We start from the raw sequence: 16152 nt of genomic DNA on the forward strand, positions 1-16152 counted from the left end.
CCCCCCTTTTTCTCCCACCCAGTTTCTGGTTGGGTGCCAGATGTGGCACTGAATGGTTTTGGGGGGGTGTCCCTCAGGGTTTTGGGGTTTCTGAGGGGTTTTGGGGGTCCCTGAGGGAGTTTTGAGGGTCCCTGAGGAGCTTTAGGTTGTGGGGGGATCTCCTGGCTGTGAGGTGACCCCGATTTTGGGGGGAATCCCCGTTTTCCCATCAGTCACTGAATGGGTGGCAGATTGGGCCTAAAGGCTTTGGGGGGTCCCTGGGGGAAGTTGGAAGCCCCTGAAGAGATTTTGATGGTCCCTGAGGGAAATTTGGGGTTCCTGGAGAGGTTTTGGGGGTCCCTGAGGAGCTTTAGGTTGTGGTGGGCCCCCGTGGCAGTGTTGTGACCCCGTTTTTGGGGGAGATCCCCCTCTTTTTTCCCCCCCCAGTCCCTGGATGGGTGGCAGATCTGGGGCCCGGGGGGCTTCGAGGGGGGGAAATAGGGGCAGGGACCGAGCCTACAACAGAGGTAAAGCGGGACGGGGGGAGGGGTTTTGGGGGGGTCACTTGGGTTTTGGGGGGTCTGGGAGGGGTCTTTGAGGGAGTATGGAGGGTCCTGGGAGCGGTTTGGCAGGGGTTTGAGAGTCTCTGAGGGAGTTTGTGGGGTCCTGATAAGGGAGTTTGAGGGGGCACTTGGGTATTAGGGGTCCTGGGGTGGGTTTGAGGGGGTTTGGGGGTCACTGAGGGGGTTTGGAGGGTCCTGACAGGCGGGTTTGGATGTGCACTTGTATTTTGGCGGGTGCTGAGGAGGATTTGGGTGGGTTTGGGGGTCACTGAAGGGGATTTAAGGGGTTCGTGGGAGGGAGTTTGAGGGGGGCACCTTGGTTTTGGGGGGACATCTCGGGGGGGGGGGGGAGGGGAGGGCTTGGAAATCTGCCTCCAGGACCCGTAGGGGGAGCGTCTGAGCTGCATCTGAAAACCTCATCCCCAGCCAGCTGCAAAACCACAGCAGCAGCAGCCCAGCAGATCTAACCCAGTTCATCCATGAGCTGAGGCAAACCCTCTGAACGCAGCGAAGGACGCTGAGGACTGGCCTAACAGGAGGAAGGATGTAGATGGCTGGTGTAAGAGCTGCCTTTCTTATGCCATGCCCACTGCAGATGACACTGGAGCAAAAGCCCTGCTCCAGCACCAGGGTACTGAAGCCCCATGGGCATGGCTGCACATTGACTTGAAGAGCCCCTGTCAGTGACAGCTTGAAACACCAAATGCACCGTGGTAGTTGTAGCTGCTTTTAGTCAGTGGGTAGAAACCCTCCCCTGCAAAACCACCCCTGCAAAGCTGCTGTTTAACAAGTTCTTTTCTCAGTGGGGTCAGCATATGATCCCTGACCATTTCACGGGCCCTTTCCCAAAGCTCCTCCGGCCTGACGACGTTTTAGCTCTACTGGTTACATCTGGATGCAGGTACCAGCACAATCCCTTTCCTCAGTCTCCTGGCCATGCTCCTGGTCACACAGCCCAGGAAAGTCTTGGCCTCCGTTGCTCCAGGGCACATGGCTGTCTCCTGCCCAGATCACTGATCCAGCACAAAGATCCACGTCACAATGACTTTAAGCGGTTCCTTGCACAACAATTCTTTCATGATTTGTTTAACGAACACGACCTTTTCCATTACATACACTACACAACATACGCTAACTACATTGACAGTAATTAACACAGACACACTGCCAGGTGCCTCAGTTGTCACCATCAGGGAGCGCCAGCCTTGGCCCACGGTCGTCCCGTCCCGCCTTGGGCTCAAGATGTTGATCCTCCGTTTGGGTTACGGTGGTCGAGCAGGCAGCTGGTTCCTGAGGGACATCAAAGAGCTCCTCATAGTATGTGATGAGCAGCTCTACCACCCAGCTCTGGTAACGGCAATCCACAAGTGACGACAAAGCATCTTCTTGACGTGACCTGAGTAGATTTGGGCCAAAGATCACGCCGAGGTTACTGGCTGACATTTGGTTTTCATCAGACTGTTCCATAATCCTGCCAAAAGAGGGATAAAACCCCAAATCCCCAGCAGTTAGAGGGTTTTATTGCTTCTGAAATATTTTAGATATCAAAACATTGTGTCTAAAAGCGCTAAAGGACAATAACAAATCTGACCCTTCAGTGCAGACGGCACTGGGCAGCAGCTGAGGCCAAGTGCTTTCTACACAGGGTGTTTTATGCGTCCCGTTTGGTGAACGTTATTTGTGGCTCCTGGGCATTACAAGGGTTGGGGAAAAGAACATCTGTCTCATTGTGAGCAGGAACACAGCTGTGGCCCAGTATCATCCATTTGGTTTCCAGCCATGGGTTTGGTACACCCTCACACAACCCAGCAGCTGGAGGACAAGGAAGTGCAGCGTCACTGGGGAATGGTTATTAACAGACATGACAGGAGTTTCCATTTGCTGCTAATAGCCACCAAATCCCTGCCTCATCCGGCCCCGTCCTGATTGAAATCACACCGAGGTCCCGACAGCTGCCACTAGTCACTACTCGCCGAGCCAAGTGGTTGTGGAGACTCAGCAATAACAGAGCTCGGCTCTCCCTCTCCTTTCCTTCCATCTCAGATTCTTTTTTTCCCCCAGTGTCATGAATTCTCAGGGGAAAGGAAACAGCAACACAACAAGGTATCCTAAGGCACGTGGGACCTCTTCCTCTACAGTGACCAAAAGGGTACAGAGTTTCCCAAGACACAGCGTGTTGCAGATTGTTTTTCAACAGCCTTTTCCCTGTGAAGACTTTTCTCACCTGTGAAGGTGCCCAATAAGGTACTGCAGAGTGTTGTAGTGTGGTAGCGGCAGCTGTTTCAGGAGATCCTTCATTTGAATGATGACCCTGTTTGGTTCCATCCCCACGGAACGTCCTTTCCCAGCCCCGGGGCTCGTTTCATTAGCGTTCAGTTCCTCATGCTCAGCCTGACTTTCTTTGGCCAGTCCAATGAACTCGTTGTAAAGCCCAAACGACATCAAGGGTTCTGGAAGCTGAAGGAATCAGAACGTTTCAGAAACACACTCAAGCCTCAATTTTAACTTGTCTTCTTCCCGTTTTCCTTCAACTTTCTTCTCTGGCCTGTTCTTAGACCATGACATCGTTTCATCTTCACTCATTAGCTCAAACCACAACTTGTCCAACACAACCCCAGCTAACAAAACCACTCCTCCCTGCACCTTTCTCCACAGCTGTTTTGCCAGCCCTTGCCCGCAGCATCTTTGAGACTGAGTGTTGATCAACACAGCCACAGAGTTCAAGGCAGTGATGGCCGTGGGGCATCTGCAACACTGCACAAACACCATCAGCACTGAGCAGCAGGAACACTAGATCAAACCTGAAATGGTTACTTTCAAACAGGACCTACTTAACTCAGGATTCTGTCTTTACAATGTCCTTACTGCATGTCTCTAGTACTGCTCCTGCTTTTAAAATGAGCAGGTTGACCTAAAACCCCACACCAACAGCTCAGCTACAAAAGCTTCTGCTGCAGGGCTGCTGAAAACGGGGGTTATTTTCCTGTTTTGGACCAAAGAAGTACACTGCACTGCTTTGGTTTTCCATCTGACCCCGCAAGCACATACCTGGCGGAGATAGGCCTTGAGAACACCGCTGATGTCATGTACAGAGACCTCCGAGAGCTCGACCAAATCCCTTCCCTTTTCAAAGTCCCGACAAAGCTTTTCAATGCGCGATTTGGTTCCGCACACGCGATGGATGCCCTGGAGTTAACAGACCCAAATGACTCTCTTAAGTGGAGAGGCAAGTGCAAACCACAGAGATGAACAGCACAGCATTAACACCTGCAGAGGCGTTTTTGTTTCCAGAGAAGGCTGTTCACGTTGAAGGTTCATACACTTGAGCATACACACCTCCACATCCAGCACTCTGCTCTCGATTTCCGATGCGCACGCTCTGAGGAGGAAAGGGATGCTATCGGGATCATTTTGAGCAGCTTGGCCAAGCTCCACTCCGAACAAACGAAGCCTTCCACCAAGTTTCTTGTGCCCACATTGAATAGTTAAAGCTGCTAAACAGTTCTTATGGCACACAAGTGAACACTGCAGAGGAGGACAAAAAGCATGTGGTTTGACACAGTGTGACACCCTAAGAGATGCCTCTGCCATCTGTCACCCCACGTGTGAGCAAAAGGAAAGACTTCTTAGTCCGGGCTGCTTTCGCTTGGAGTCCAGGAGCATTCTGGAAGCCACAACATCTTCTGTACTTCTTACACAGAAACATAACGCAAGCATCCAAACCTCCCGGCTCTGCATCAATCCCAAGCAGCAGTTTCAAGTGCTTTCAGGCTCACCTCCTGACACTCAGCTCCGTGAAGGACCACAAAGCGGCCACACACTCTGCATTTAGCTGGAACTCTCAGCTTCCGCAGCTGGTGTGTTCGTGCTGCTTTGGACGCAGCCGCGCTTCTGAAAGGACCTGCAGAACTGGCAGCCTCCCGTGTCGGATCCTTGGCACCTGGAGAGCATTTCTCTGTTGCAGCCATTCGAGGATCTCCTGTTGGATTAGGGGATGGGTTCCCATGTTTTAGAACTGTCAGGCAGGACACAGCAATCTGTCAGTAACAGCAGCTATCAACGTGGCCAATCAAACCCATTTCCACAAGGAAGCCAAACAACGTCACACTGTGCGCAACAGACACAGGAGTTACCCAATCTCCTTACAAATGGAATCAGGCCATTGGGGTTGCATGTTTAAGTGCTTTGGTTTTCTCCTGTATGAGTGGCATGTGAAAACGTCAGGACACTTTCATTCCAATGCTCTGCAGTTCAAGCAGTGGGTGAAAGTTCTGTTCCAGGCATCTCAGAGCCCTGCACCAGAGGATGAGAGATGGCACTCTGGCGTGGCCTGTAGTGTTCCTGCAACACCCAAAGCTCCTGCAAAGCTCAGGCCCTGACTGCACAACACAACTCAACCTGGCAGGTGAGAGGAACGTTCAGGACGCTGTCAGGATCAGCTCCACCCAATGGCTCATTGTCACTTCAAGCTCTGTCCCACACTGTCTAAAGCAGCAACGATGCCTTGGCTGACATCAAGCAGCCCCAAGAAAAGACTTCCAATGAGCAGAGCAGCAGGTGCAGCTGTACCTGGGCTGGCAGGTGGAGAATCCTTGGGCCCTGCCTCGTCGCTTCCCCCTGCGCTGTCAGAAGCGCTGCACGGCCCTTGTGCAGCGCTGCCCTGGGGCTCCTGTCCCAGCCCCAGCGCTGCAGCTCCGGGTGCAGCTCCCACATCCTCCACCTGCTGCAACGACAAGGAACAGAGACAGGGGCGCTCAATGAGACGTGCCATGGCACGCTGAGAAGCCGCTGCTGGAGAGCTGCAGCCAGCTGCAAAGAGCAAAGGCATCTCCTGAGCGTGACGCTGCCAGCAGCCAGATATTTGTCTCCGTTACCAGGCGGGGACAGAACTTTTCTGCTTTGAACCAACGCTGACAGGGTTGATGAGAAAGCAAAAGGCCCAAAAGCCCTTCAGTCAAGGAGCTGCCCATGAATTGACTCGCAGAAACAGGCTCCAGAGCTGAAAGAGCTGCTGGATGTTTAGAGCAGGTGCTGCAGGGGCCCTCCCGCTGCCCTGGTGCGCCCGGTCACCAGCCTGGCCGGGAAGGACGGGCAGGCCTGGCCTGTCTTGGGCAGACTCTCCTCCCAGCCTTGGCATCACACAAATGGACACCCAGATCAGGGCTAGGGAGCAAGGCGATTTCATGGCCTGTGCCCACTCACTGCCGGCAGAGTCTACTCTGCAAAGGGCCTGGGGGAGACTGACCTGCTCCTGCTGCTGCACTGGGACGTACTTCTCCTGCGGCCGCTCTGGCACCTGCAGCAGCTGCTGCTGCCGCCTCTGGAGATGACTGGGCTCCTCCTCCCAGGGCTTCTCCAGAGCATCCTCCTCCCTCTGAGAGTTCTTCCCTCTCGATGTGCTGAGGGCTGTGGAGACCAGAGCACACAGTCAGGCTCCCAGTGCCTCAGGAGCACCCAGTGGTATGGGGTGTGTTTGGACAGCCCTGAGCATAGTGGTTCTCAAAGACACAGGGGCTCCCAATGGTGTCCCAATTCATGTTTCCAAAACCCATTTATCCTGGGACTGCTTCTTTGCTTGATATCTGGAAAAACCACCCATGTTTTCCTGATGCTTCCTATCATGGTATCAGACTGTGCTCATCTGTTTCAGAAGAGCAACAGCCAAGAGGTAGAACCGCGGCAAAAGCCACAAAGCCCCTTGCCACTGGGCTCCGGAAGACACTCCAGGGCAGGGATGCGGCTCCCCCAGGATCGGGTGCTGGGGAGGAACTGCTCTGCTGGAAAAGGAGACAATCCCTTTGGTGTCCCTTTGCTTGTGCTACTCACCCACTCCATCCCTCAGCTTGGCAGGATCATCTCTAGAGTCCTTCCTACTTGCAAGGACATTTTCCTCCTGTTCAAGGAGAAAGAGAGAAACCTGTATCAGCGCTCCCTGGGCCACGCCATCTGCTTTGCAGAGGCCCTGCCCGTCCTTATGCCGCCCTGGGCAGAGCCACACAGACCCCAGCCACGGCTCCTGCCCCTGAAGAACAAGAGCTGCCGTTCCCGGCTTCCCCAAGGTGCCCCCCTTCCATCTTGGCTACAGGACACGGCGAGGGCAGGCGCTGCAGGGCCCGTGACAGCGGGGTCAGCCCCGTCCCTGCAGCCAGAGAGTAGCCCCCGAGCCCAGAGCAGCGTCGCTCCCCTCTCACCGCCCCGCCACCCGCACACCCCAGCACCGCCAGCCAGGAGTCACAGCACCAGCCCGGCTCAGGGAGGAGAAGGGGAGGTGCAAGTACCCTCTGGTCCTGGCTCCCAATGTGGGGAAAACACTTGGAGCAGCACTTGCCCATCCTGGCAGCACCACGACCAAGCCAGACTGAGGCACAGCTTGCCTCTGACAAAGCCTCCAGCGATGCCACCATCACAATGGGGGTTGCCAGGCGGGGCTGGGCCAGAGCCCGTTGGCTCCCTGATGCCTCCCAGGCACTGAGGTCACAAGAGACCAACAGGGGGCACCCAACGGGGGCTGTGGCCGGGTGGGGGGCCCACGCAGAGGGGCAGAGCAGCGGGTGCGCGGCAGCTGCCTTCCCCAGGGCAGTCTGGAGCAGGTCCTGCAGACGGTGGGGTCGCGGCTGCAGCCCTGGGCCAGGCGACTCCAAGCCTGCTGCAGCCCCCCAAAGGGAAAGACAACTGTGGCCAGTGCTCTGCTGCCAAAGGGATCCAGGAGCCGCTGGGCCGGTCACCGTGGGAGGCGTTTGCCGCTCCTTCCCCGTTCGACTCGCCTCAGCCTCCAACACGCTGCTGGGATCCCCGTTAGGCATTCAGGCAGAATCAGCCATCTCTGAGAGGTGGAAACAGGGGCTGGCTCCTTGAGAAGAGTACAGGAACATTGCCAGGGCAGGCAGGGGTGCAACTAGGAAGGCCAGAGCCCTTCTGGAATTAAATGTAGCCAGGGATGTTAAGGACAGGAATGAGGCGTTTTCCAAGTCCATCAGCAGCAGATGGATGACGAGGGGGAATGTGGCCCCGCTGCTAAACACAGGGGCTGCCCTGGTGTCTGAGGATGCAGAGGAGGCCCAAGTACTGAATGCCTTCTTTGCTTCAGTCTTTACAGCCAAGGCTAGCCCTCGGTTAGCCCAGTCTGGCCAGGATAACAGGATGGCCAGGACAGCAGAGCACTTGCCCTGGGTGGAAGAGGAAGAGGTCAAAGTCTTGTTGGCCAAGCTTAAGGCTCATAGGTCAATGGGTCCTGATGGGATGCATCTGAGAGTGCTGAGGGCGCTGCTGATGTGGTTGCTAAGCCTCTCTCCGTCATGGACAGGAGAGGTGCCTGAGGGATGGAGAAAGGCCAATGTCACTGCAGGCTGCAGAAAGGGCAGGAAGGACGACCCAGGAAACTATGGGCTGCGCAGCCTCACCTCCATCCCTGGAAAAGTGATGGAACAGCTCATCCTGAATGTTATCACTGAACATATGAAGGAAAAGGTGGTTATCAGGGGGAGTCAACATGGATTCACCAAGGGGAAATCCTGTTTGCCCAACCCGATGCCTTCTATGAGTGCAGAACCGGCTGGCTGGATGAGAGGAGAGCAGCAGATGTCATCTACCTTGACTTCAGCAAGGCTTTTGACACTGTCTCCCACAACATCCTCATCAGAAAGCTCAGGCAGTGTGGCTGGATGAGAGGACAGTGAGGTGGATGGAGAGCTGCTGAATAACAGAGCCCAGAGGGGAGTGATCAATGGCACAGAATGGAGTTGGAGGCCTGTGGCCAGTGGAGTTGCACAGGGATGGGATCTGGGACCAGTCTGGTTCAACATCTTCATCAACCACCTGGATGAGGGGACAGAGGGACCCTCAGCAAGTTCCCTGCTGGCACTAAACTGGGAGCACTGGCTGATTGCCCAGAGGCTGTGCTGCCAGTCAGTGGGATTTCGACCGGCTGGAGAGTTGGGCAGAGAGGAACCTGCTGAGGTTCAACAAGGACAAGGGCAGAGTCCTGCATCTGGGAAGGAACAATCTCATGAACGAGGACAGGCTGGGGGTTGAGCTGCTGAAGAGCAGCTCCAGGAGAAGTACCTGGGAGTGCTGGCTGAAAATAAACTGACCATGAGTCAGCAACGTGCCCTTGTGGGCAAGAAGCCAATGGCATTCTTGGGGCATGAGGAAGAGTGTGGGCAGCAGGGTGAGGGAGGTTCTGCTCCCCCTCTGCTCTGCCCTGGTGAGGCCTCATCTGGAGTCCTGTGTCCTGTTCTGGGCTCCCCAGCTGGAGGAACAGAGAACTGCCAGAGAGACGCCAGTGCAGGGCCACAGAGATGATCAGGGGACTGGAGCATCTTTGTTCTGAGGAAAGGCTGCAGGACCTGGGGCTGTTCAGTCTGGAAAAGAGGAGACTGAGGGTGATTCTCAGTAACACTTTCAAGTATTTAAAGAGTAGATGTCAAGAGGATGGAAGGACATTCTTTTCTGGAGTGTTCAGCATCAGGACAAGGGGTAATGGACAAATGACAGAATACAAAAAGTTCCACTTAAAAAGAAGTGAAAACTTCATTACCATAAAGATGAGGGAGCCCTGGCCCAGGCTGGGTGTGGAATCCCCTTCTCAGGAGGTTTTCTAAGCTGCCTGGATGTGTATCTATGCTCCTGAGTGAGGACCAGATGCTTTAGCAGGAGGGTTGCACTGGATGATCTCTAGAAGTCCCTTCCAAACTCCCCCATTCTGGGATTCTGTGAAGCTCCTCTGATGTGGCAGTTCACAGAGCTGCCTCCTGCCCACAGCCCCAGGGGTGCAACTGCAGAGACACCAGGATTGTCCCCAGTGACACAGGACCCCGGTGACAGCCCAAAGGCAAGGGCAGAACAGGAGAGTGTGGAAGGAGGGGACAGCAGCCCTGGGCAGGCCTCGTTCTGCCGCTGCCCTTGGCCGTGGCTCCAGGGAAGCAGCAGCCGCGACTGGCAGCGGCAGAGACAGAGCGGGCAGCGAGGCAGCCAGGGGCAGCCCCAAGGCTGAGCGGGGCTGCTGCTGCGTGGGGCAGCCGGGCACTGGCTGCAGAGCCCTCCTGCATGCTGGGGCTGCTGCTCGCTGCAGAGCCGAGGGGAAGGGACGGCAGCCGGCACACGCCACACGCTGCTGCGTGCGTGAGTGAGTGCATCTGTACAGGCAGCCTGGATCTGCACGGACGTGACATCCAGCCAGAAGAAGGGAGGAGGGCAGAAATAACAATGTTTCAGGCATAAAAGAAAATGAAAGTAAAAATGATAGCACCACAGCATCCTACAAGCTGGAAAAGACCTTTAAATAGGTGTTTGAACATAAGGAAAAATCATTACACAGATGAAGAAAAGTTGTTCCTGGCTTTTCCTGAGATACAGTGGGAGCCTTGATGGGATCATGGGAACCTTATTAATCTGAGGTGTTCACACGCTCTCCGCAAGACATTCTTCATCTCCTGGTTCCTCAGGCTGTAGATGAGGGGGTTCACTGCTGGAGGCACCACCGAATACAGAACTGCCACCAGCAGATCCAGGGATGGACAGGACATGGTTGGAGCCTTCAGGTAGGCAAACATGCCTGTGCCAAGAAACAGGGAGACCACAGCCAGGTGAGGGATGCATGTGGAAAAGGCTTTGCGCCGTCCCTGCTCAGAGGGGATCCTCAGCACAGCCCTGAAGATCTGCACATACAACACCACAATGAACATAAAACACACAAATACTAAACAGACACTAACCACAAGAAGCCCAGCCTCCCTGAGGTAGGTGTGTGAGCAGGAGAGCTTGAGGATCTGTGGGATTTCACAGAAGAACTGTCCAACAGCATTGCCCTGGCAGAGGGGCAGCGAAAATGTATTGGCTGTGTGCAGGAGAGAACAGAGAAACCCAGAGCCCCAGGCAGCTGCTGACATGTGGACACAAGCTCTGCTGCTCAGGAGGGTCCCGTAGTGCAGGGGTTTGCAGATGGCAACGTAGCGGTCGTAGGACATGATGGTGAGAAGAGGACATTCTGTACCAAGGAAGAAGATAACGAGGAAGAGCTGTACAGCACAGCCCAAGTAGGAAATGCTCCTGTGTCCCCAGAGAGAATTGGCCATGGCTTTGGGGACAGTGGTGGAGATGGAACCAAGGTCAAGGAGGGCGAGGTTGAGGAGGAAGAAGTACATGGGGGTGTGCAGGCGATGGTCACAGGCTACGGCACTGATGACGAGGCCGTTGGCCAGGAGGGCAGCCAGGGAGATGCCCAGGAAGAGCCCGAAGTGCCGGAGCTGCAGCTCCCGCCTGTCTGCGAAGGGCAGGAGCAGGAACTGGCTGATGGAGCTGCTGTTGGACATCTGCTGCCTCTGAGCATCAGGCAGTGCTGATAAAGGAAAAGACAGTGACAGCCTGGGGAGACTTCTCTGTGCAAAGTCAAAGCCATTTCCCAGATCCCCTCTCCCTGCTACACACAGACACCCTTTCCTTTTTGTAGGAGCCCTTCCATCAGCTCTGTGGCTGCAGCCCTGCTTGCTGTGGCCGTGTGTGCCATGAAGAGCCAGGATCTGCCTGGGGGCCCTTGAGAAGTCGGCCCTGCTCTGCAGCAGTGGGTAGGGGCAGGGACTGGTCCTGCTCTGCCACTTTGTGCCATGGAACCACAGCAAACACAGAAGGTAAAGGTGATATAAGAGTTGTGGGGGGGTTTTTTCCCATTTCTTCTCCCCTTACCCACATGGAGCATTCTTGGATGTCAGAAACACTCAGCATTTCTGCTGCCCTCGGGGAGAACAGAGCAAGGGCTGTGAGACAGCCCCAGCCCCTGCTGAGAGCACTGAGATAACAGAGAGACAAGAGAAAGAGCTCTCTTACCTTGGAGGGCAGCTCACAGCTTGGAAGGACACCTGGAGACGTTGGCCAGGTCTCTAACAGTAACTTCTGATTAAGGGAAACCCCAATGGTTCTGCAGCCCCACAGGCTGCAGTGTCCACAGCCCCATGGATTAGACCAAAGCTGGGACACTTTTTCCCATGGTCACAGCTGCACAGGAGGAGACACAAGCTCAGTGGGTGACTCTGGGAGCTGGGGGTGGAAGATGAACCTCCCACTCCCAGAGAGCCTGACAGCAAGAGCAGGGCAACAATCACACAGACAGGGGAGAGACAAGAGTGGATGGAGCTTTCTGATCTCTCTCTCCCACCATGTTTCTGGGTTTAGTTTCCTCTCATTCCTTGACCATCTTTCTGCTCCCTGGAGCTGTTCCTCCAGTCATGTGTTTCCCTGTCCCACATCTTTCCCTGTCAGCACTCCCAGAGCCCATCCTCCCCTCTGTGCACTCACCTGGGCCCTAGAGAAACCTGCCTGTTGGCAGGGCACTGCCTGGGCACAAGCTCCTGTGTGCAGTGGGAAAGGGCAGCTCAGAAGAACTCAGATGGGTCCAGCACAGGTGATGCTGCTGCTGTCCATAGGCAGAGCAGAGGCTGAAGGCTCTCCAGGAGGTTCCTGGCAGGCATAAAGATCACTTCATGTTGCGGTTCAGAAGTCTCAGTGTCTTCTTCAATCTCTGAGAGCTAATTTCCATTTGTCATTGAAAATTCCTCAGGAGCAGAAAACAGAAAGCACAGACTCGGGAGAGCTGTGTTTCTTTATCGATGTCCCTGCCTTGAGCTTCCCCTTGAGAAGTGCCCTCAGCGACGTCCTGGGCGTGGTCCCGAGCTGGAGCAGCCCTGCACTGCACAGCACTCTCTTGACAGCAGAAGGACAGTTCCCTGCCAGGAGATGATTTTAAACTCTCTCCCCCTTCCCTCCCCTTCCTTCTGTCCCATCTGGGCCCCCTCCAGGTGTCCCTGGGGCTCCAACTTTGAAACAGGCTGACACCATCCCTGATGTTCCCTTCCTCAGCTGCTGAGAGACTCTTCTTTCCAGCAGCAGCGTATCTCCCCTCAGAGACAGGTTAAAGGCCAACATTTCCTTGTCTCATCGTTAGACAGGACAAGCGGGGCTGAAAGAGCCAAAGCAACCAAGGCCTTTGTTCCTTTTGGCTATCGCGGGTTCTCTGGCTCCTGAGGCCAATCAGGAGAAACTTAATTTGGGTTTGGTTTCTTCTGCACTCCTGCTTGGGGAAGCTGGGAGAATTTGCACATTTTTGGGGCATTTGGCATTGGTCACCCTCACACCCCTCTGGCCCCAGGAATGACCCTGAGCCATGCATGAGGGACAGGACCTGCCCTCCCATGGCCTGGGGGTCAGGCCTTGGCCTTTCTGCTTTAGCAAACCAACCCAGGCTTTTCTCAGCATCAGAGCCAGCTGCACAGGGCCTTGGCTCCCTGCAGCCATGGCCTCCAGTTCCTTGTCCTAACGAGTCCCTGGGAAGGCTTTGTCAGTAACAGCCCTCAGAGGGACTCATTAATGCTTCAAGGTACTTCAGTGAGTTTTGCTCATTGCTGGGATTTCTTGAGCACTTTCTTCAAGTCTCCTTGATCCTCAGAGATTCAAGGGCTCAGCCCCACATATGCTCTGGTGCTCATTAAAGTACTGAAAGTGTTGCAGATACACAATTATTTTAGTTAACAACTTATCATGACAATAAGTAATCAAACACTTGTTAAGCACTTGTTAATCACCCAGGAATAGTTCAATCAATTAGCTAAGCACTTGCAAATAACTCAACACCTATTGATTAAGTAAGTATTCATTTGAATCACATAAGGATCAAACTGCAAGAGTTACATACCACACCTGATGGGGACAAGACCCTGGTGAATGTATTTGTTAGGTTACCTTAGCTGTTACCTTAACTACAAGACCCTGGTAAAGGTATTGGTTAGGTTACCTTGGCTGTTACCTTAGTTGTTACTAAAACAAAGGGACTGATCTCTTTTTTTGACCAATCACTGTGATTTTGGAAAGTTTGTGTTTGTTGGGAACCAATCACGGTGAAGGGCTGAATTGATAGATGGACATTTGATGCATGCTTGTGTTGGCAAATGTGATTCTTTTGTTTGAGCTGTATAAAACCCCTGAAAGGGTAACTAACAATGAGCAGGAGCTATCCCCAGTGTTTCACCAGTGCTGCATAATAAAGAAGTGCCTGCTGATCTGCAGTCTTGTGTAGAGAAGTTTTTTGTGATTGGGGATCTGTCAACAGGGTCAGCTGCACAGGCTGTTCCCCTTCTGAGTTTCTTATGCAAGTTAACCCTAGCCCAGCCCAAACCAGGACAGCCCCAAACCAGGGCTCCCTACACAGGACAATTGGGAGCCAAAAGCTTCTGTAAAGTTTCCCTTGTTTCCAGTGTTTGACTTGTCCAATGTTGGGCTTTAGTTTGCAGCACATGGACAGAGTTGTAGGATACAGCCAAGAGAAACTACAGTTGGGCTTGGCAAGACTTTCTCCTCTTGCATTTCTCTGCAGAGAATGATCGAGGCAGCTGGGACTTTGCAGCCCTAAGGACAGAAGGATGTGTCACTGGAGCAGGGGGAGGGACAGGGCAGATGTCCTGGTTCTGCTCAGCCGAGGACAAAGAGCCAGGAGGCTGCTGGCTCACTGCTGGAACCAGACACAAGGGGAAACATCAAAAGCTAACAAAGGTTGCAGCCAGAACAGTTTAATTGAACAACAGAAGTGAAGATGACAACAGGTATAACCATAAACGAGAGGATAGACAAAGGGAATAAACAACAACAAGAGACAAGTGAAGGAGAAACAGTTCTCCTAGAACTCTCCTAGAAGTGAAGCCCGTCCCAGCCCAAAGCAGGTCAGTAGATGTTGTCCAGACACAGGTGCTGGAACCTGCTGTCAATCAGGCTCAGCGCTCTGTCAACTTGCTGTGGGAGGCCTGGAAGACAAAAACCACACTCAAAGGTAGCAGCACAGGTAGGCTGAGGACACCTCCAGCCCTGCCATGGGAAGCAACCCAGCTGCCAGAAGGCTCCTGAGCTGCATCAACACGTTCATTTGGAACAGACTGGCCACAGAAACCAACATTGAACCAATGTGAGCAGCTCACAATCCCAGGCCCAGCTCCAACAGCTTTGGCCTCCAGCATGAACCCATCTCGCTGGCAGATGGCCCTGAGCACTTGCTGCACATTCACACCCACTGAGCCCTTACCCAGCAGCAGAGACAAGACACTGCAAGAAGTCCAAGTCCCCAGCTGAATGAGAGCTAAGCCAAAGTCAACACAACACTCTTGCCCCCTGTCAGGGGTGCAAAGTGACTGGAGGGCTGAGATTGAAGGACCCCTTACCCAACAGAGCCACATTGCCAACTTTACCTGCTCTATGCCCTGTCCCTACCCCTCAGCTGTCTCAGTGCAGAACTTTCAGCCTTGGCATCACCAGGCTCCACAACACCCTCTTGGGCCTTCTGGTCCCACCAGCATGAACAAGGCAAAACCATTCTCCTCCTGGAGTTACTCTCACTGGTGAAAATGTTCTGTGGGGTTAGTCCTTAGTTGTAGCAAACTCCCTCCCTGTGTCTTGCCTCAAGCAGCGGTCCAGCTGCTTTGTAGCAATGGCAAAACACACCCTTCTGGGCTTCATGGCAGCACAGGCTCCTCTCAAGGATTGTCATATCCACGCCCAAGGTCACAGTGGTTCCCGTGTGCTCAGACAGCTTTGTGTTCTGTCAGGCACAGGCCATCTAGGATCTAGAAGGCAAAAGCAACACAGAGACCATGGGGCAACTCCAGGACTGTGCCTTCTTGTTGGGATTTCTCTCCATGCACCCATCCTTGCGAGCCAAAAGGCTTCAGGGGAATTGCTCTGCAGCACCCTGAGGTGATCCCAGTCCCTCAGAGCACCTGCCTGCTTCCTCCAGCAGCACCTCAGCAACCTGCCCCACAGCTTCCTCTCAGCAGCAGCCCAGAAAGCCAGAGCAGAGTCTAGTGCTGAGGGAAAGCTGCCCCAAGTGGAGCAGCAGCCGTTTGTGTCAGTGCCCCAGCCCAGCCAGGTGCTGAGCAGCCTGGCACAGCCCTTACCTGCCGCGCTCTGGGCACTGCTCGGCTCCGGTGGGGTCCCACACACTGGTCTGGGTTGGCACCTCAGCCTCAGCCCTGGCTGGGACGCTGTGCTCTCAGGGAGCAGCAGGATGGAAAAGCCAGCAGGGACAGCGGCTGCTGCTTTGGGGCAGGATTCCTCCTCTGTGCCTCCTTCCTGCTGCGCTTCCTCAGCAGCTGTGGCCGCTTCCTCCTGAGCGCTGCCCTGCTCTTTGCCAGAGGAGTAGAGCCACCAGCAGCCCAGCAGTGCCAGCACTCCGGGCACGGCGTATGGGATCACACTGCAGAAGCGCAGAGGCATTGTACAGAGCCTCAGCAGGATCTGGAAGGAGACACAGACAGCACGTTCAAATAGACACAGGGAAAGAAACAGGAAGGGGAAAGTGTCACAAATGCCTTCAGGTATTTCCAGGAGCAGTTTTCCAGCTACTCCCAAAACTCACAGCTCTGCTCTACCATCTCGAGCTTCCAAACCCTCCTGTTTGGGCCCAAACCCTTCTCTCTAGCTCCCAATGCCTCCTTTTTGGGCCACAATCAGAACTGTCACAGAGCAACACTACACATAGCCCTGGCAGCCTAGACAGGGGCAAGAGCTCAGCCTAGAGATCGAACTGGGAGGTGCAGAGTTGGATCATGCTTACCTTTGGAAGTGGATGGAAGTTGAG

General features: G+C 54.3%; 2 protein-coding genes across 2 annotated transcripts in view; both read right to left on the reverse strand.

Moving 5' to 3' along the window:
- The window catches only part of LOC133629452 (antigen WC1.1-like), a 189664-nt gene that overhangs the window by 29286 nt on the left and 144226 nt on the right, over positions 1 to 16152 (reverse strand). The window lies entirely within an intron of this gene.
- LOC133629453 (olfactory receptor 14J1-like) lies at positions 9914 to 10867 on the reverse strand. The gene has a single exon (XM_062020085.1). The coding sequence runs from the start codon at positions 10850 to 10852 to the stop codon at positions 9914 to 9916; it is 939 nt and encodes a 312-aa protein (XP_061876069.1). The 5' UTR covers positions 10853 to 10867.

The sequence above is a fragment of the Colius striatus genome, unplaced genomic scaffold (genome assembly GCF_028858725.1).
Source record: "Colius striatus isolate bColStr4 unplaced genomic scaffold, bColStr4.1.hap1 scaffold_45, whole genome shotgun sequence".
NCBI lineage: Eukaryota > Metazoa > Chordata > Aves > Coliiformes > Coliidae > Colius > Colius striatus.

What these genes read in the sequence shown, in the direction of transcription:
- LOC133629453 (XM_062020085.1), bottom strand. Translation starts at nt 10,852, where the DNA reads ATGTCCAACAGCAGCTCCATCAGCCAGTTCCTGCTCCTGCCCTTCGCA.